This window comes from Loxodonta africana, chromosome 2, assembly GCF_030014295.1.
Source record: "Loxodonta africana isolate mLoxAfr1 chromosome 2, mLoxAfr1.hap2, whole genome shotgun sequence".
In the NCBI taxonomy this organism is placed as follows: domain Eukaryota; kingdom Metazoa; phylum Chordata; class Mammalia; order Proboscidea; family Elephantidae; genus Loxodonta; species Loxodonta africana.
In genome coordinates this window covers 43,974,995-43,995,363 of record NC_087343.1, presented here as the reverse complement: position 1 = coordinate 43,995,363, position 20,369 = coordinate 43,974,995, and the positions used below count along the sequence as shown (strand labels likewise).

General features: G+C 43.4%; 1 protein-coding gene across 1 annotated transcript in view; it reads right to left on the bottom strand.

Moving 5' to 3' along the window:
• Positions 1–19,553, bottom strand: part of EGFLAM (EGF like, fibronectin type III and laminin G domains) — a 78,563-nt gene extending 59,010 nt beyond the window's left edge. The window contains exons 1-8 of the mRNA XM_003408003.3: positions 19,261–19,553; positions 18,378–18,696; positions 17,232–17,332; positions 16,088–16,188; positions 12,000–12,144; positions 7,207–7,396; positions 2,421–2,546; positions 1,417–1,660 (exon numbers count right to left, since the gene is read on the bottom strand). Of these exons, the coding sequence (XP_003408051.2) occupies positions 1,417–1,660; positions 2,421–2,546; positions 7,207–7,396; positions 12,000–12,144; positions 16,088–16,188; positions 17,232–17,332; positions 18,378–18,696; positions 19,261–19,401 (1,367 nt within the window). The 5' untranslated portion in view covers positions 19,402–19,553. The remainder of the gene's footprint in view (positions 1–1,416; positions 1,661–2,420; positions 2,547–7,206; positions 7,397–11,999; positions 12,145–16,087; positions 16,189–17,231; positions 17,333–18,377; positions 18,697–19,260) is intronic.
• Positions 19,554–20,369: the final 816 nt, after the last annotated feature.

The following is a 20,369-nucleotide window of genomic DNA, read 5'->3' as shown; positions in this document are numbered from 1 at the left end:
GCTCAGCTCTACTCTAACACACAGGGAGTCACCATAAGTCTGTTTGTCTGCAACTGGGTTACATTAAAAGCACCTGCTAACCACTGTCCTATTGAAAAACATGCATCCACAGTCTTCCTATCTGTTGCCTGGAGCAGACTGGTCAGGGACTGAGTGTCTGCATTCCTGATGATTCATTGTCAGGTTCCTTCATACAGAAAATAGTAAGAGACCTTGGTGCTTTTGCCTATACTGTTGCTAAATAACTCGTTACTGTCAAAGAAATGGAAACCCTGGTGGCAGAGTGGTTAAGTGCTACAGTGGCTAAACAGAAGGTCGGCAGTTCGAATCCACAAGGCGCTCCTTGGAAACTCTATGGGGCAGTTCTAATCTGTCTTATAGGGTCGCTATGAGTCAGAATCGACTCAACTGCAATGGGTTTGGTTTTGGTTTATCAAAGAAATGGAGCCCTGGTGGTGCAGTGGTTAAAAGATTGGCTGGTAACCAAAGGGTCGGCAGTTCCTATCTACCATCTGCTCCTTGGAAACCCTATGGGGCAGTTTTACTCTGTCCTTTAGGGTCACTATGAGTCAGAATCGACTGATGGCAATGAGTATCAAAGAAATAGAGTTCCTGGGTGACACAAACAGTTAAATGCTTGGACTCCACCCGGGGGGCCTCAGAAGAATCACATGGGGTCATCATGAGTCAGAATAGACTCAATGGCAGCAGGTCTGGTTTTGGTTTATCGAAGAAAATAGTGCAAGCAGAAAGTTTAAATTTACAGTGAGGTCATCAAGGGCATTTCTGGTCATTAGCTATCCATTAATGTTTTTAACTAATTAATACTTTTACACTAGTTGTACATCTGTTGAGCATGCACATGTAAAGCTCTGTGCAAGGTGCTAATTAATTGTGCCTGATCGAGTTTCTCCACATTGCAACACTGCACAGCCTCAGGTGGAAATGAAAGCAGTTGGCTTCCCCACCCCCACCCCACCTGAAGCAACCCCCCCCCCACAAAAAAAAAACCCAAACCCGTTGCCGTCGAGTTGATTCTGACTCATAGCGACCCCATAGGACAGAGTAGAACTGCCCCATAGGGTTTCCAAGGAGCACCTGTGGATTTGAACTGTCGACCTTTTGGTAAGTACCTGTACCTCTCAACCACTACGCCACCAGGGTTTCTGAAGCAAGCCCATTTTCCACAATTTAAAGCAGAGAATATTACCTGCTGGATAGTTATCTGAAAAAAAGAAAACTTTTCAGGCAGGGAGAGTACCACCTCATTTGTATGAATCAGGACAGGTTTCAGAAAAGAGAAATGTGGAGGGGAAACAGGAAGAGTGAGAGCTGTTGGATGGCGATCTGGTCTTTTTCCAAGTGCCCACTGTTTGGTTTTGGAGGGAAGAAGTTTCTAGAAGGTGTCAGCCTTACCTGAGGACTCCGGTTCCAGAGCCACAGTCAAAACGGAACTCCACATGGCTCCCCGCCATGTTGATGGACAGGAAGTCTTTGCTGCCGGTGTCATAGCTGTACAGGAGGACACCATCTCCCGAGTCTGGCCGAAAGGTGATCTCAAACTCTGTGAAGGAGAGGTAATGCTGGGGCTCCAGTGGCCAGGGTGTCGCCGCATAGGATCTCAGGGACTCTCTGAATTGAGGAACAGCCAGGGTAAAAGCTGAGGAAACAAGCATGTCATTAGACATCCCTCTGTGGCAGACACTGGCTAGTTGCAAACCCAGAACCATGTGGTTTTCCTCTTGGGCACAGAGCTAAACTACATTTCCCAGCTGCCCCATGGCACAACGGTTAAGCACTTGGCTACTAACCAAAAGGTTGGAAGTTTGAACCCACCTAGCAGCTCAGTGAAAGAAAGGCCTGGTGATCTGCTTTTGTAAAGATTACTGCTAAGAAAACCCTAACAGGCAGTTCTACTCTGTCACACTGGGTGGCTATGAGTTGGAATTGACTGGACAGCACCCAATAACCACTGTAGTTAGGTGGCAGATGTGACACAAGTTACTTTAAAAGTTATTTGAGGCCCAAGAGGACCCTATGCTTGCTTAGCCCAAACCAACCTGTTGCCATCGAGTCGATTCCGACTCATAGCAACCCTGTAGGACAGAGTAGAGCTGCCCCATAGAGTTTCCAAGGAGTGCCTGGTGGATATGAACCGCTAACCTTTTGGTTAGCAGCTGTAGCAGGCTTTTCGGCTTAGCTCAAGTGAATCTTAAAACGAACAACTCTTTGGTTTGATATTTTGGCATTTGGAGCCCCTCCAGCCTGCTAAAAAAGATTCCCCCATCCCTCCTGACAAAGCGACATTGAGCCCATCAAAATGTATGGTGCTTTACTAAAAGCTCACAGATGAAAAATTACACGAACTGTGAATTAACACGCAGATAAAAGAAACCACCATCGACTTGCTTCTTTCTCACCGTCTTCACAGTGTCGACCTTTAAATCCCAGGGGACAGAGGCAAATGTACGAGTCAGCTTTGATTGCCGTGCAGGTGCCGCCATTGATGCACAAGGCCTCATCACAGATGCCGCTGCTGCATTCCCCTAAAGACACAGCAGGGATTACAAAGAGATTTCCTATGCGCGCCACCCAAGACGATGGGGCTGAGGCTCCAACAGCTCACGGCTCTCAACAGACAGAATTTGGCTCCCCCTCCTGTTGACTTCCACCTGCACAACTGCAAACCAGCTTTCAGGATAAGTGAATCCTCTTTCATTTTAACTGGATTTTGGTTTCTTTTATGAAGAGTCACAGAGACTCTTTAAAACATGGTGGACACAATAAATTAAATCACACATAGCTGGGCAACTTTATGACCACAGATGCGGATGACTCTGCTTTAATTAATCTATTGTTCCCACAAGAATGTATTTCAATTGCTCCAATGTCACCAGAGTGTTTATGTTGAAAGTGTTCTGATTTGTGCAAGCCCAATTAGCTTAAGTGCAGCCGCCTTGCCTTGTTGGTTCAAAGTTGAGGCAAACAAGATAAGCCCTGAAGGAGTTAAGCAGCCATGTCTAAGCTTATTAACTGGCCTGAGTAGTTGACTCCGTCTGGTATGGGAGAGGATGGAAGAGGGCTCCATAGTACCTTAGCATGTGGGTTTTATAACCCCTCTTTTTACCTCTAACGTTACAGTTTTATGAGGGCCAGAAGGTGCCCTGGGGTAAATGTGGTGAAGCTTCCACATCTGATTGGTTAGCTTTCTTTACCAAACATATTACAGAGGACCCACGAGGGATACACTCGGTAATTTTCAAGCATACTACACAAGATGAAGTGAAAAAAAGGTTTTCCTGGGTTGTTTTTCATCTGTTCCTTTGGACTTCCTTTTCTCCCTGTGTATAAGAAACAAATTAGACACAGTCTGGCCCGCACAGTCTACGCCACCAGGGTTTCCACCTAAATGAGTACAAAACCCTTTTTCTGGGCATGAAGGCTAAGGGGGTGTGTTTCTGATTGGGGCGGGAAGGGCCAGCTCTGCCCCTCAGTCTCCAATGCTCCACCTGCAGAGCTGGTAGCCTGTCCACCTCTAAGATGATGAGCCCTCCTTGGCCCAATTGTGTCATCCCGGCAGGGCTAGTGTCTTATCCTGTCCTCTCTCTGCTCACTCGATCCATCTTCTTTCTCTCTCACTGGAGGAGAGGACACACTAAGCATACAACGTGTACCCAGGAGAGGAGACTGACTTCAAGGCTGATAACGATTTGATTCAATCTCCTCCACATGGCTGGCCACAATAACTGTTGTGGGATGGTGTCTGTGAATTCCAGCTAGTGGCCACTGGAAGCTCAAGCAGAAGTGACTAGTGAGCTTTGTTCAGCCATAGCCCCTGAGAATATCACCAACATTCACAGTCTCCATGGAGAGGCCGATTTGATTTTAGAGACACCAACCGGGTCATGTTATCCATTTCCCCCTTATACACCCATTGGAACAAGCCAAACCCTCTACCTGGAATGTTCTACTATCTCTCCTCTGCCTTGTCTTATTCTTGCTTCAGACATCAGCTTCACATCACTTGCTCAGAAATGCCTTCCCTGATCCCCAGGCCTCTATTACACACTCTTGTTGCACCATCACTTCTCCTTTGTAACACTTACCACCAATTAGAATTTTACTTTTATTTGTGTGATGATTTGATTAATTTGGTCTGTCCTCAGACACATTAGGACTGAGCTGGGATCCTGTCTGTCTTGTCCATTACTTTACCCGCAGACCCAGCATTATGACTAGTAATAAGTAGGCATGAAAATAAGTATTTATTGAATGAAAGAATGAGTAAAGAGATTGACGAGCCATGGCAAGGCCAATGGCTACTGCAGAACTCCTGAATCTCAAGTAATTTGGGATGCTTGACTGGTAACATTACTCCAGCAAGATGCAGAGACCCAAGACAGGGCTGGAAAAAATGAGTGGTGATGAAAATTTAGATGGAAACAATACAAGAACTCTCTGGGTTAGAAAATCCAAAATTTTGCTACAGTTGCTGAATATTCTAGAATGTGAGATGAGGAGAGAGTCCAGAAGCTGGAAACAGCCTAATGATAGAGTTGGGAGTGGGAGGATTTGAATAACAAAAGGCCCTTCTGAGAAGTAAAAACAGGTTTGGTGGGGATGGTGAGGTAGGGGAGAGAGAAAGTTGTGGTAGAAGATGGCAGTACCACCTTACAGGTGTCAGATGGAGGAACCACGACTCTGAAACTCTTTCACTCTCTCCTGGAAGCCTGTTGCTTCTCTGGAAACTTACTGGTGTTTGCATGAGCCCAGTGTCTTCCATGGTGAGACTGCATTTAACTTTCAAGAACTTACATTTCAGGAGGACTAATACAAAGGACGGGGCAGTGGTGGTTCAGTGGTAGAATTCTTACCTTCTATATGGGGGTTCAATTCCCAGCCAATGTACCTCAAGCACAACCACCACCCATTTGTCAGTGGTGGGTTGCATGTTGCTATGGCTGACCAGGAAGAAAGGCCTGGCAATCTACTTCTAAAAATCAGCCAATGAAAACCCCAGGGAGCACAAGGGTCTGATCTGTAACCCATGGGGATAGTGCAGGACAAAGCAGCAGTGTGTTGTTCTCTTGTGATGGCATTGCCTTGAACTGGGGGCTTATTCAATGGCAGCTAGCAACAACACAAAGGGAAATAAATAAAAGGTTGAGGAAGGATAACCAGCCCTGGTCTTGTACCCCGGAGGGAATAAATGGAAACAAATGAAAAAAGGCAATGTGATCAACATCCACCATTAAGGCTCATAGAGAGAAATCTAATAGCCCAATAACTGCCCCTAGGGAGCCTGGAGCCAGCCAGGTGGGCCCTCCTGGTGCCATATGCTCAATGGAGAGGTTGGCATCCCGTTGTGCTAGAATTAAAAAAGCTGGCCGCCTTGAAACTGCCAGATGTGTCGTGCAGGGCTGTTTTCCTGTGAGGTCAATGAGTAGAGAAGTAACAATTTATATATTGCCTGACGGGTGGAGTCCAGAATATAATCATGACAATATTAATATCAAATATTTACATCATGTTTACTATGTGCAAGACCCTAGTCTAAGTACTTTATATACACCACGACTCATTTAAACGAAATAATCCTATGAGGTAGGTACTATTTATAAACAGGGAAACTGAGTCATAGAGCAGTTAACTGATTTGCCCCATTCAGGCAATCTGCCTTTAGAGTTCACGTTCTTAACAACCACATGAGACTCCTGACGAAACTGCTGGTTCTTATGTTCTGATTCATCACAGATATTCCAGAAGGGGGGTTTTGGAGACATTGTCCTACCGCAGTGGGTGCTTAATAATTATTTTGGTCATTGCTGTCTACTAGTTGTTTTGACTAAGTGATAAACTGGGGAAAAAACAGCACAGGGAATAACAAACAGATAGTAGTCTTCCTTTTAAGTGGACTTCATCTTTTGTAGTTCCAACAATACCATCACCTGTAGGAGCAGGAAAGGTGTAGGGAGGCAATTAGAGACCCACTGGGGAGACTTTGATGTGGTAGATGCAATGGATTCAAGGGCAGGCTGTGGAGCCAGGATGACTGAGGTCATAGTTGGGCTCTACCATTTACAAGCAGAGTGATCTTGGGCAAATTCCTCAACTATTCTGTGCTGCAGATTCTCATCTGTAAAATAAGGCTAGCCGGAATACCTATTTCATAGAATTCTTGGGATGATAAAAGTAGTAAGTGCTTAGAATGGTGTGCACATATGGTAGGTGTTCAACTAATAAAAAATATTAGCTATAAAATGAACAAAAACAAAATGCACCTGGAATCATGAGGATCAAGTCCTAGCTCTGACCAAAGGATGGAAAGAAGAATGGATCGATAGGTGATAAAGCAAATATAAGAATGTTAATAGTAGAATTTAGGTAGTGGGTATACGGGTGTTTACCGTGCCATTCTTTCAAACTAACACCTTGGAGATGGAGGGAAAAGGGGCCCAAGAAAGGGCCTTGCTTTGCCAAAAGCAATGTCATGTGAGGATGTAACGTTTAGAGTTGCAGCTCCATTTTGTGATTATAAGTGAAAGGCAAGGGGATCACAGAGACATCAACCAAGAGTTCTGCTGTCACTGAGTCACTAAATTAACCAACCTTGGAATTATCTACCTGCTGCCTTAAGTGATAAAATAAACGTCCTTATGGATTTAGAAACAATCTTAGCTCTGCCTACTATTTTGGATAAGTTATTTAACTTCAACAAGCCTCATTTCCTCATCTGTAAAATGAGCATAATAAAACTTTCTACCTCCTAGAATTAGTGTGATGGTTCAGTGAGAAAGCATTTGGTACAGTGGTCAAAATTTTGAATTTGACCATTTTTTTTCAGAAGCAGGGCACATATGAAAGCTCTTCTTTCATTACTGTGTTGACTTTTTCACGGAAGGGGGTAAGGTAGGGAGAAGGGGTTGAATTACTTGTTGCTTTGTCCAATGAGACCACGCCACTTTTCAGGAAGATTCAAGGCAGCAGCAGGGTACAGCCAAGGGTTTGGTGCACTCTTTGGTTTATCATACCTTGGTATTCAGACTCAGGGTCATCATGTTTGCAGAGTACCAACCTTACCCCTTGGGCCCACCTCCCACCTGAAGTTCTGCATTAACCAGCCACTCAGGATTGCAACCCAAAGAGATACTCACCACCCTGGCCCAAGCCAGAAACAGCACCCCCAACCCACTGGGAGTGACTTACCAACATCGGCCCCATTAAGCGCTTTTCCCAAGGGCCAGGGCCTCATGTCGATTCTCTTTCCATTAACTGTGAGTGATTGTACACAGCCTTGAAAGCCTCGGTTTGTTCCTGTTGCTCTGACCAACCAGTAAGCACTGGGAGCCCCACCAAGATAGAGAGGTGTCCGGAAGGTAATTTTACTGTACTGGCCCTTTAAAAAAGATGAAAACTGTATCTAACTAAACACAATCAAAAGCCAAAATACACCAAATTTTGATAAGAGACATGGTTAAGATGTAGGCTATAGTGCTATTGTTTTCTAGCGCTAGTGTCTTCTAGTGTTAGTTCGTCCATATTTTTCTTTAAGACATTGCCTTGCTGGAAATTAAAACGCACGGTTACCATGGGTAACTCAGTGAACTCCTCAGAGGGCTATGTTTTCCGAAGGGATTATTTTGGAATGCCTAGAAGGGAAAAGAAGGTTTGTCAGAGCCAAGACCAACCCAACATGCAGTGTACCATGCTGGGCATCCAACAAAAACTTTCTCTTTCCAGCTCTGACGAATTTATTGTGTACCTTGGATGGGTCACGGGACGATTTTGTGCCTTAAAAAGTGATCATACTAATTTTGTGTATATGTGGACTAACGTTTACCCTTTTACTATCCTGGCCACCTTTATACCATGCTCTGCAAGGAACATTATGAGAGTAGGGGAGATTGCCAAACAGGTTGTGTGGCAAAATATTTAGACATCTGCTCATGTATGCAACTTTTTAAAAAAGTGTTATTATAGTTGGGTAGGGAAATTTCCAATCTTAGACCAAGCCATAATCTGGATTGCAGGTTTTCAGATTGCAAAATACAGGATGAACTAGTAGGTGGGATAAAATTAAGACACCTTGGTTATTCTTTCTTTATTACAGATATATCTCATTCATTTAGATTAAAGGTTAAAGAAAGGTTGGAGAAAGGCATTCTGCCAGAATTTATAAAATGCCCAGAATGCAAGCCACGGAGATGTAATCTTTTATTCTTTAAACTTTTTATTACCCATGAGTAGAAAACCTAATCATTGTTTTATCTTTTCTAATGAATAGATACACAAGCAAAAGCCAAAATACACCAAATAAGAATCATTTGTAAATAAGAGGTTGGGTAGAAGCTTGGCAACTTTACAGTACTTGCAGTGGGTTTTAAGGATCAATTAGATTGTTTGCCACTACTGAACACGCTCTTATTAATTTAGGTGCCCTGTTGGCTTATTGGAGCCCCGGTGGCACAGTGGTTAAGAGCTCAGCTGCTAACCGAAAGGTCAGCAGCTGGGATACACCAGCCACTCCTTGGAAATCCTATGGGCAGTTCTACTCTGTTGTAGGGTCGCTGTGAGTTGGAATTGACTTGATGGCAATAGGTTTGGTTTTTGGTTTTTTGGCTGGTTTAAGGTCTCTGGGTGGCGAAAATGGTTTGTGTTCTGCTGCTAACCAATAGGTTAGCGGTTCAAATCCATCCAGCAGCACCACGGAAGAAAGGTCTAGAGAGCTGCTTCTATAAAGATTACAGCCAAGAAACCCTATGGATCATAGTTCTACTCTACAACACATGGGTTGCCATGAGTCGGAATTGACTTGATGGCAACAGGTTTGGGTTGGCTTATTTCATCAAGATTCTCAGAATTCCCTTCTGGATCCACCCTTGCTTCTGACCCTGTTCTCAGATCTAGGACCACAGCAAGGGTCTGACAGCTCAATCCTTATCTAGGGCATTAAGCGGACCTTAGGGCTGGATGGCTTCTTTGAGGTGCTCTTCACAATATCCCAGACTGGGCTTTACCTACCTCTGATGAGGAGGTGTGTGACAATGCTAGTGTGCTTTTGCTTTCAACAGCCAGCACCCTGGCTTTTTTCTTTTAAGGTTACCTTTGGGTCCCCGGTGCCTGCTTTGCCTACCTGTGTAGAGAACTAAAAGTGCCTGGGAGTTTGCATTCCCCCAGGGCACCTTCAACTAGTTAGCGATGGGTGCAGAAGTATGAAAGTCCCATTTCTTGTTTTGGGTTGGCGTAACTTGAAGTAGGTATAACTTCCACTCCAGAGCTTCCCCATGGGATCAGGCTGAAGCCATACTCTATAGAACTTTGCCAGACTCTTGCTGGCTTCCCCCCTTCCCTGCCCATCCTCCATCTCTCTTACCAGGTTCCCCTGGGAGTACTTTCTTAATACATCACTTGCATGGGGATCCTCATCTCTTGCACTGTGTCTGGGGAACCCAATTTTAGACAGAGTCACTATCTCCCAAGCCAGTTTATTACACATTCCACATCTGTGGTCCTGCTTCTACAACTTGCTTAGCAAGTCCCAGTAGTATAGAGGCAAACTTCACCTTGAGTATATATAAAATTAAATGCTTTGTGCAATTAATTCCTATATTCATTAAAATCATAGACCCTTGAGATTGGAAAAAAATATAATGCAAGCTTCCATTAGCTGTTGGGTCCCTTCTATATCCCTACCAAAAGGTTCAGTTATGTTACTTTTGAACACCCCCAAGGACAGGGAACCATCTCCTGAGATAGTCTGCTGTACCTCTGACACTTTTGCACAATTAGATGGAGGTAAAATCGAGGCTTTCTCCATTCAGCTTCAGCCTTGGGGGTCCACAGAGTAAGTCCTTCTTCCCTAAGACTCTCCCTTTGATTCTGTGATAAAAAGCCACCGTCCATCTTTCATCTCCTCTTCTCCAAACTCAACTCTCCTTCAATCAATCATGCCAGGGACTTCAAATCCTCTTTCTATTTGGGTGGCTGCCCTTTGAACGTGCTCCAGTTTGCCCTTGGGCCTCTTAGAGTGTGATCCTACATCTGAATTCACTCCTGTTGGAGGCTGAGTCACCATAGAATAGAATAGGATTGTCACCTCCCTTTTTCTAGATACTATGTCTCTACTGGAAACCCTGGTGGCATAGTGGTTAAGAGCTACTGCTGCTAACCAAAAGGTGAGCAGTTTGAATCCACCAGGTGCTCCTTGTAAACTCTATGGGGCAGCTCTACTCCATCCTATAGGGTCACTATGAGTCGGAATCATCTCGACAGCAATGGGTTTACGTCTGTACCAGGATACTATGCCTCTACCAGGAGCCCCTGGGTGGCGCAAATGGTTAAATGCACATCTACTAGCTGAAAGGTTAGCAGTCTGAGCCCACCCAGAGGCACCTCAGAAGACAGGGCTGGAGATCTGCTTCCAAAAGGCCACATGAAAACCCTATGGAGCACAGTTATACTTTAACACACATGGGGTTGCCATGAGTTGGAATCAACTCAAGGGCAACTAATGACAACCACCACCACAGCATGCCTCTATTAATGCCATCAATAATTTCTGTAGCCTGTTGTTACCACATAGCTCTGTCTGCTAACCTTTATTAAGCTTTCTTGCTTTAAACCATATGCCACATTCACACATATTACTGCTATTATAACTTCTCCATTCCATCTTCATGTTAGTATTTTGGGCCCAACTTCAGGGCTTCTTTATTCCTATTAAACTCCATGTTATTATATTAGACCCATTGTTCTGGCGTGTATATGACTCTGTAGTTCCTTTTCCTGCCTTTTCCTTCCCTAGCAATATGTACCTAAGTAATCTCCCTGGATCACATTCACTATATTTGGTTTCATGTTCCTTTTGAACCACTGGGATCCAAACTAATGAGATTTTATTCTTTTTTTTTTTTGATCAGCATGGCATGGCTCTTTATATAATACGTGCTGCCAGCAAAGAGTGCTGAAGGACACAGGCAGGGAGGAAGCTATACACATAGACACAAAGGCCTTCGTGCTACACTTTTCCTCAGAGAATACAGACACCTGCCTGGTTATAATTATAGGCTTGGTTCCTTGGCATCTTGCTAATTCAAACTGTTTATTCTAAACACAGTCCTAAAATTGCCTAGAGCATGACAAATATGTGAATACCTGGGTGATTTGCTGAGTAGCCCAACAGTTAAATTATTTTACCACTTCCTATAATCAAAAAAAGTAGTTGAATGGATTATTCCTGAATATTGAACCAAGTGAACCTTTTGGGATGATTTTCTAAAGCCACAGGATTGCAACACCCCGACATTAAAAGTAAGCTTTGTGTCTGACAGTAATAACAGGTAGTGCGAACAGTTTGAGCTCAGCTCCTATCTGAGCTGCAACAATAGGCTCAATAGGCTCAAGCATAACAATGATTGTGAGGATGGCGCAGGACCGGGCTGTGTTTCGCTCTGTTGTACCTAGGATTTGCTATGAGTTGGAACTGACTTGACGGTACCTAACAACAACAACTACCTGAAATGTTGACAGTTCAAACCCACGAAGCAGTGCCACAGAAGAAAGGCCTGGCGATCTGCTTTCGTAAAGATTATAGCCAAGAAAACTCTATGGAGCTCAGTTCTACTCTATAACACGTGAAGTTGCCATGAGTCGGAACTGACTTCCCTCACCTTTGATGTTCTTGTGGAGCAAGAACGTCTTAGGTACAAAGCCTACTGCATATGCCTGTGTACCCCCAACGATGATGCTTACAAATTCAATGATTCTCCTGGGTAGATACAGCATGGATGTGTGTCTTGAAAACCCACCTAGAGTGCCACGGCCTAGCAGGAGCAGATCTAAGCTCAGTTTCATGGGTTTTCCATGACAAAGGGGCCTCCGCTAAGCTCATCCAGGGCTTGAGCCCTACGACTGCCTCAGCTTTCTGCGGTGGGGCCCTCTCAGGATGCTTATGGTGGGTGCTAGGTGGTGTGGGCTGGGAGCGAGGCTCTGGCACTCACCTGGGACTGGCCTGTCACTGGGGTGCCATTGTTCAGCTGCAGCAGTCCATTCAGCCCATCTCTGTAGAGTGTAACCGTGTGCCAGCCCCCCATTTTGATTTTGGTGTCACTTGTGAGAATGGCCATCCCAGTTCCACAATTAAACCTGTGGGGGAGGAAAAGAAAAGGAAGGCTCTTTGACCAACTAGCTCATTATATTTCCAGACCCCACGAACATCGCTTTTGGAGTAATGGCTTCTTTCAGAGCCGATCTGTTCAGAATTACATGAATTAGTAGAAAAAGCCATCTGAGTCTACACGTGATATAACTGGACTTTTCTTCCCTGAGATGATCTCGATCTAGTTATATTTAATCTGCCCATAGAATCTTCAAATGTAGGGCCTCCTTTAACCTAATTTTCTCTGCAAGCTTAGAAAATGATGGGCAATTCAGGCCCTCCCTCTCCTTGTCAGAGATTGCCAGATGCTTGAAGTGGATTCAAGTTGCAGCAAATTAGACCGTAAGTCACTCTGCTTCCAAGGATTTCTCTGGGGACTTTCTGCAACTCCCAAGCGGCAGGCTCAGTGATATTAATAAAATGTGAAAAACCAAGTCTTTGCACTCGTTTGGCAGGCTGGCGGGCGCCGCCATCTGTGCTCAGCTGGACCCAGATGCAGCATGTGGTTTCCATAGGAGGCTCCACTCGGGTGAGGTGAGGAGCCAGGGAGAAGCAGTCTCAGATGGTGGCATTACCCTTGTGTTTTCCAACCTCCAGACAGCCTGGAGGCACCCACTGCTCACTATGCTTGACATGGAGAATTGCCACCCTTTCTAGTCAACTACCAAACAGCCTCCACACCACTTCCCCATGGAGCCTGAGGTTGCCCGTGGGGAAGGACTCATGGTCAGAATTATCCTTATTAGGTCCTGCATTATCTGCTGCCCACTTCCCATGGCCTTCCTTTCTTTGCCTTGAGAGAGGCAAGGAGATGGGTGTGGTAGAAAGGCACTACAAGTCAGGCTCACCTACACGGGGCTGTCAGAGTCACTCATGGGAGCTGTAGAGTTGGAGACATGCTATTGGCCACTAAAGGAGCCCTGGCGACTCAAGGGTTAAGTGTTCAGCTGCTAACCAAAAGGCTGAGAGTTCAAAACCACCCAGCGTCTCTCTGGGGAAAGACCTGATGGTCTGCTGCCATAAAGATTACAGCCTAGAAAACCCTTTGGGGCAGTTCTACTCTGTCACATGGGGTCACTGTGAATTGGAAATTGAGGGCATCTGACAAGAACAACAACCAGCCACTAACTGCTAGTTCTGTAGGGAGTCTACAGGATCATCCAAGGGTTAGAAACCCACAATGGTTAGAACCACTGCCTCAAAGCCTGCTGGCTAGCATTAAATTTCCATGAATCGAAGGATTTAGCAAAGATTGGGGACCTATTTTCTAGTCCAAGTGGATGGTCAATAGTGTTCTCCAACTTAACCAAAAGTACTTTTTGTGCCAAAACAATTAAAAAAAAAATAGATATTGATGCATACTGAGTGCTTGCTATGAGCCAAGAAGTGCTCTAAGTATTTTTATGCGTTAACTCATAAAGGAGCCCTGGGGTGGCGCAGTGGTTAAGCGCTTAGCTGCTAATCGAAAGGTCATTGGTTCAAACCCAGCAGCTGCTCCATGAGAGGAAGATGTGGCAGTTCGCTTCTGTAAAGATTACAGCCTTGGAAACCCTATGGGGCAGTTCTACTCGGTCCTATGGGGTCATCAGAATCAACTCGACAGCGAGGGGTTTTTAACCCATTTAATCCTCACGTTAGCGCCAAGGCAGGCTTGAGGAGGTGAAGTGATTTGGGGAAAGTCAGGCAGAGGGTGAATGATGCCATTAGTGCACTATGGAGAATGACAAGGATGATTTCGATTGGTTGTTCTCAAATAGGTACCACCTACACCTCCAGCCCTGGTGGCATAATGGTTAAGTGCATGGCTGCTAACCAAAAGGTTGGTGGTTCGAACCCACCCAGCGGCTCTGTGAGAGAAAGAACTGGTGACCTGCTCCCATAAAGATTAGTTTAGAAAACGCTACAGGTCAGGTTTACTCTGTCACATGGGGTCGCTATGTGTCAGAAGCAACTCAACAGTACCCAACAACAACACCCCTCTATGAAGATAATTAAAATACTCACACCTCCACGATACTCTGCTCCCAAAGAACCACACATAAGCCAATGGTGGTGTCCAAAATTGTGTTGGGAGAGAAATGATCAAAGCAGAGGAGATGAGCCAAACCACTTACCACACTCCCAAGAGGAGATGAGGATGGGGCTTCAGCTTCTGTAAACTCTTCCTTGCTGCCCTCCATGGCTTTCAGCCATATTTGCCACAAGGGGATGAGGAGACTATTCTAGCTCTATTCTCTTTACATCTACTAAAACTCCAGGAGACAAGAGACTTTGTCTCTTTGGCTCAATGCTGCATCTCCGGCACCTAGAACAGTGTCTAGTATACTGGGGGCACTCTAGAAATTTTGCTGTTGAATGGATGAATGGTTTTGTACTAATTGTCGTTGAGTTGACTCAATCCCTACTCATGGTGGCCCCATGTGTTGGTGAGCAGAACTGCTCTGTAGAGTTTTCACGGCTGTGACCTTTCAGAAGCAGGTCGCCAGGCCTTTCTCCTGAGGTGCCTCTGAATGCATTCAGACTGCCAACCTTTTGGTTAGTAGCCCAGCACTTAACCGTCCGTGCCACCCAAAGACTGCTTAATGTATAATTACGAAGTTCCACCAAAACCAAACCCACTGCTGTCGAGTTGATTCCAACTCATAGTGACTCTAAAGGACAGAGTAGAGCTGCCCCATAGGGTTTCCAAGGAGTGCTTGGGGAATTCGAACTGCCAGCCTTTTGGTTAGTAGCCACAGCTCTTAACCACTACACCACCAGGGTTTCCACAAAGTTCCACAGGTCAAGTATTTACTAAATACTGTTACTCTAGTATTTAGTAAATGGGTCCATGGTTCCCTTATATGCATTTTTCCTTTATCTACAGAAATCCATCTGCATACTTTTTTTTTTTTTTGATTATGTCCTTGTTTATTTTGCCTATTTTAGAGTTCATGTGACAGCTTCCCATCAAAATTGTGTTTTTCAAATACAGGCAGTCCCCAGGTTATGAACATCCAATTTACATACATGCAGCTATGAACCAAACTCCCTGTAAAGCCTATTATATTAAAAATTCTAGGTACATACAGTGTCTCATAACAACAAATGGGCGTTACTTTGCAATGTGCATTGAAACATTATTATTATTACTGTATTATTTTGTGAAAGACGTTTTAATGTATCTGGAAGTGTTTCTTTAATTTTTTTAAGCATAGAAAGTTACACTACATACTGAGACAAACATTTGATTAACTGACTTTGGATATGAACCATATCTAACTGTTCCAATTTATGTACAAAATTGACATAAAGACAGATTTAGGAATGGAAGTCATTTGTACTCTGGGGACCATCTGTACTAGTTTTTGGCACTTGTATACTCAATGCCATGCTATCCGTTACATAATTTCATGACTGTGATATTTTATCTGGGATTATACCTTGGTCTGGTATAAATTGGTGATTTTTCTCCACTTAATGCAATAGTTTATAGCTTGGATTCTACATTGTTTCTAAGAGTAAAATAGTCAGTCTTGTTTTTTGTTTGTTTATACTTACTTAAAATGTCTTTTTTACTGAAATCTTTCTAAGTTACACTTTTAAATCCGTATTTGTAAAGAGGTGGGAGTTTGATTAATTCGATAGTCTTTACTTTTTAATAGTTTCAACCCATGCATGCTTATTATTATATCTTTCTGTGTTAATGCTTCTTTGAGGTTATCTTTTTATGTACTTTGGTATTTTATTATGTTTTTCTTGTTATTTTTTTTAATAATTTTTATTGAGCTTTAAGTGAACGTTTACAAATCAAGTCAGTCTGTCACATATAAGCTTATATACACCTTACTCCATACTCCCACCTGCATCTGTATATGTTTTATTCACACTATAAAAATAAAATATAATGTAGAATAGTATGAAAGACCCGTGAGCTTTGGCAGGCGTTACCTGAATTGGAGTTCACGCTGGATGATGGCCAGGGACATGAAATCCCCCCGCCCATGTTCATTCTCTCCGCAGTAGAGCAGTAAGCCATCCTCCGCCTCTGCCTGTTGTTACACAAACAAAAGCCACGTGAACAATGAGCACTTCCCTGTCCATAAAGAGCCATCTGGAAATGCTCATAAATACGAAACTTGAGTATTCCCCCTCTGCAGTCACATTCACAAAGGGGCAAGAGCATGGATGCCAAGTAATTCCCAGGTACCCAGATCCAGTTCATTTTCAATAAACAGATGGCAGCAATCTAAACAGTGTGTGAGGTGTGGCAGTGAGGTGAGAGGAAGATGGCCCTGTATTTGCCCTGCTCTTTACTTGGCTTTGTGGATCCATCTGCAGAGCTTCTGGAAAACCATATGTACAAAGACCATGGCCACAGAGAGGACGGTAGTTACGCTCATCCAATTCTCTTCTCATCCAAGAGCATCCCTTTTTTCCCTCTTTATTCTTTTTTACTTCTCTCTCTCTGGGAAGTCATGAGAATTTGCTTCTTTCCTTCTATCAGGCAGACCAGCATGGTTCTCACCCATGCCAGCTGTCCTATGCTGGGACAGGTCATCTTTTGGACACTCAACACTGTGGGCGTGACCACAAGATGAACTTGTTTCCAGATTTCTAGATGTTTTTGAGTTGTCTGAGATGCCGAACAGAATCATTTTAACCTAAAAGGATTGACTGATTCCTGATCTGCAGCTGATTCAGGTCAGAGAACATCTATTAAGTCCTCACTATATACCACGGTTGTGTATAGTAGTTTTTCTCTTTGTTCAACTACAGGGTTCTGGAATGGAGAATCCATTATTTCTTCTGACACTCTGGCCTGGGAAGAGTCATCATGAACAACACTGCTAGGGTCCCATCCCCACTAGAACCTTCCGGCCAGCCACTTCCATAGCTCAGTAATATCCAAACCCACCCTCCCCTCACTGGCTCCTTGAATGTGTGAATGTCTCCCCTCACTCTTGCTATCTTGTGAACTGGTTTAAGGGCAGGCTCTGTGTCATATTGACCCTTGAGTACCCTGCCTGCTTCCTTTCTCCATCCCTCTTAGTAGGTGTCTAATATTCACTCATTAAACAACTAATCCTCTTACCCTAAATTCAAGAGTAATTTGAAATGCCTGATAAGAGTTCTTCAGAGGTTCAAAGGTTACAAAGGAATGGCCAAAGAACTGAGGATACTGTATAACAATATCTGAAAAGAGAAAAAAAGACAACACAAAAGAATACCGTTTCTTCACATCTTCAAAAGCAAAAATCAATATACATGTTGCCTGGATATCATCAAGTGAAAGCCCTTGATAGCCTGTTAAACCAAGTTTGCTATCTCCTCTACTTTTTACACCCATGCTTCTCATTCTTTGAGACTTTGAGGTTCTGAAATTATTAGGAAGGAACTGGATTTTTGGAGATCAGTACTTGCTTCTCTAAAAAGAAATCAATGACTTCACGACCCTCTTCCAGCCATACTTCTGTGTAATATACTTTGGTCCGATTATTATGACTTTTAACCCCTCATGCACATCTTTCAGTTGATTTTTTTCTGTAGAGATATAGTAATGGTAAAGCCCACTTCTCCAGGGTGCTGTCGGGATGACTTAATGATTGTTTCAAAAGTATTACAAGTTTGGCACACTCATAAATAGGGGTGCTACCTAATTAGAAGCAACAGACACGGCCTCATGATTTTCCATGTGTAGCCAATTTAATGAGTGGTACATTAAATTAGGAAACCCTGGTGGCATAGTGGTTAAAAGCTACGACTGCTAACCAAAAGGCTAGCAGTTCAAATCCACCTGATGCTCCTTGGAAACCCTACAGGGCAGTTCTGCTCTGTCCTCTAGGGTTGCTAGGAGTCAGAATTGACTCAACGGCAATGGATTCTTTTTTTTTTTTTTTTTTTACATTAAATTAAGAAGATTAAAAAAAAGAAGAGGGATTTTGTTGTTGTTGGGTGCGCCTGAGTCAATTTTGACTCAGAGTAACCCATGTGATGGAGTAGAGCTGCCCCATAGGGTTTTCTAGGCTATAATCTTTTACAGGAACAGATCATCAGGTCTTTCTCTCCCTCGGAGTCACTAGGTAGGTTCAAACCACTAACCTTTCAGTTGGAAACCAAGTGCTTAACTGTTGTGCCACCAGGGCTCCTAGAAGGAGGCATGTTTGGACCATAAAACTGCCCTCGGCCTCTCAGTGAGGCTAGTCCAGCACCATGTTCTTCTTCTCCCCAGGGAACCTACCTTCTGAGCAGCTTTTACCACCTTTGCCCAGGTTGCAGTGGCATCGTGAGCCCCCCCAGGTGTAGTCATTGACACAAAAGCTGTCAGCAGCGCAGATGGTTTCATCACAAGACATGTCAAAGAGCCTTGGCATCACAGCCACACCACTTTTTCCCTTCCTCTCTATGGGAGTGGCGTGGGGAGCCACTGTAGTCTTAGGGAGAGATGCTGAGGTAGGGGCTGCAAGCATGGAAATGGCCTTTGGGTTAGATATAGAGGTCATCTTGGTTTCCACCAAAATTTTCTTATTCCCTCCTTTGGTAGCAGGAAGTGGTTTAACCTAAAGTCAGAAAGGAAAAAGGGTTCTAGATTAACACAGAACACAGTAATTAGACTGCCTTATTTGTGAATGATGCCCAATCCTTGAAAATATGGTCACTTTTGATGGGGATAATATTACTGACCTCAATTTACGAATGAAGAACTTGAGGCTCAGGAAATAAGTACCTTGTTCCATATTACTCAGAAAATCAGTGGTAAAGCTGATATTATATGATTTACTATTAATAAAATTTACAAAGGTGCATTACTTTGTCAAGGAATTATTCAATTTCTTATAATACCTGATTTGATAAAACTTCACTTGGTGGGCAATCAAAATACGCTTCTGCCAGATTGTAAAGCCAGCAGGCAGAGGCTGTCTATACAATATCAGCATGGTCAGTACTTAGTTATTGTTAATTTATGATCACCTGGAGCCTAATATTCAGAGGAAATAAATAGGTGTTAAAAGCAAATTGGCCAATTTACATTTTAAGTAAAATGTTCATGGTCCATTGACTAAACTGCCTTGTTCGGCAACAAAACAAGAACACCTGGGGTTAAGAGCAAAGATTTTTGTTACCTCCTCAAAGGAAATATCCAGATCTAAGTCATCTTCAAATCCTTCATCATCATCACCAATGCCCATGTCAGTGATATAACGGGGTCCATAGTGGCCACTTCCTGCTTCCTCGGTGCCTTCACAAAGAAAACCAGCACACATCTGTCAATGTCTGCCTTCTCTCCATTTTCTACCCTAACTCAGCCATATACAGAGCTGTGCTGATTGGGTCCAAATGTATTGGGAATACACTAGGAATGCAACACAGGAGAGGAAGCATAAACGGCCACAAAATATGAAAAAATGTTTAATCTCATAAGTAATGGAGGAAATGCCAATGAAAACCATAAGGAGCTGCCATTTTAGACTGACAAGACTGGCAAAAATGTGAAGTTAAGCAATAAAAAAGATTACCAAGGATGGGATCAATGGAAACCCTTATGTACCACTATTAAATATGAAAGCTGATACCTAGCAAAATACTTGGAAATGTTTAATAAAGTAGAAAAACGTTTCTATCTTTTGACCCAGCAATCCCACCCCAACTTAAAAAACCTGGAGAAACCCTAGCACACATGTAGCAGGAACCTGTGCAAAACACGTTCACGGCTTCAGCATTTGTAATAGGAAAAACATCTCAAATTTGCTATCTGTAGTAGCAAATAACATCCTGAATGCCCGTCAACAACAGAATGGAGAAGTGAATTATAGTGTATCTACATAGTACCATACAGCATGGGAAGTCAATGAACGAGATTTTAACGCATCAACATGGATTAATGCATATGATATGCAAAAAATGCAAGTTGCAAAAGAACACATCTAGTTTGATATCATGTATATAAAAACAACAGCAAGGAAAACTATATTATTTAGGAATATATAAACCAAAAAACCAAACCTGTTGTCATCAAGTCAATTCCGACTCATAGTGACCCTATAAGACAGAGTAGAACTGCCCCATAGGGTTTCCAAGGAGTGGCTGGTAGATTCAAATTGCTGACTTTTTTGTCACCAGCCAATCTCTATCCTACTCCTTAGGGATATATATATATATATATATATATATATATATATATAAAACTTAAACTATTAAGGAAAGTAGGAAAAGGCAATCAGAAAAATATCTG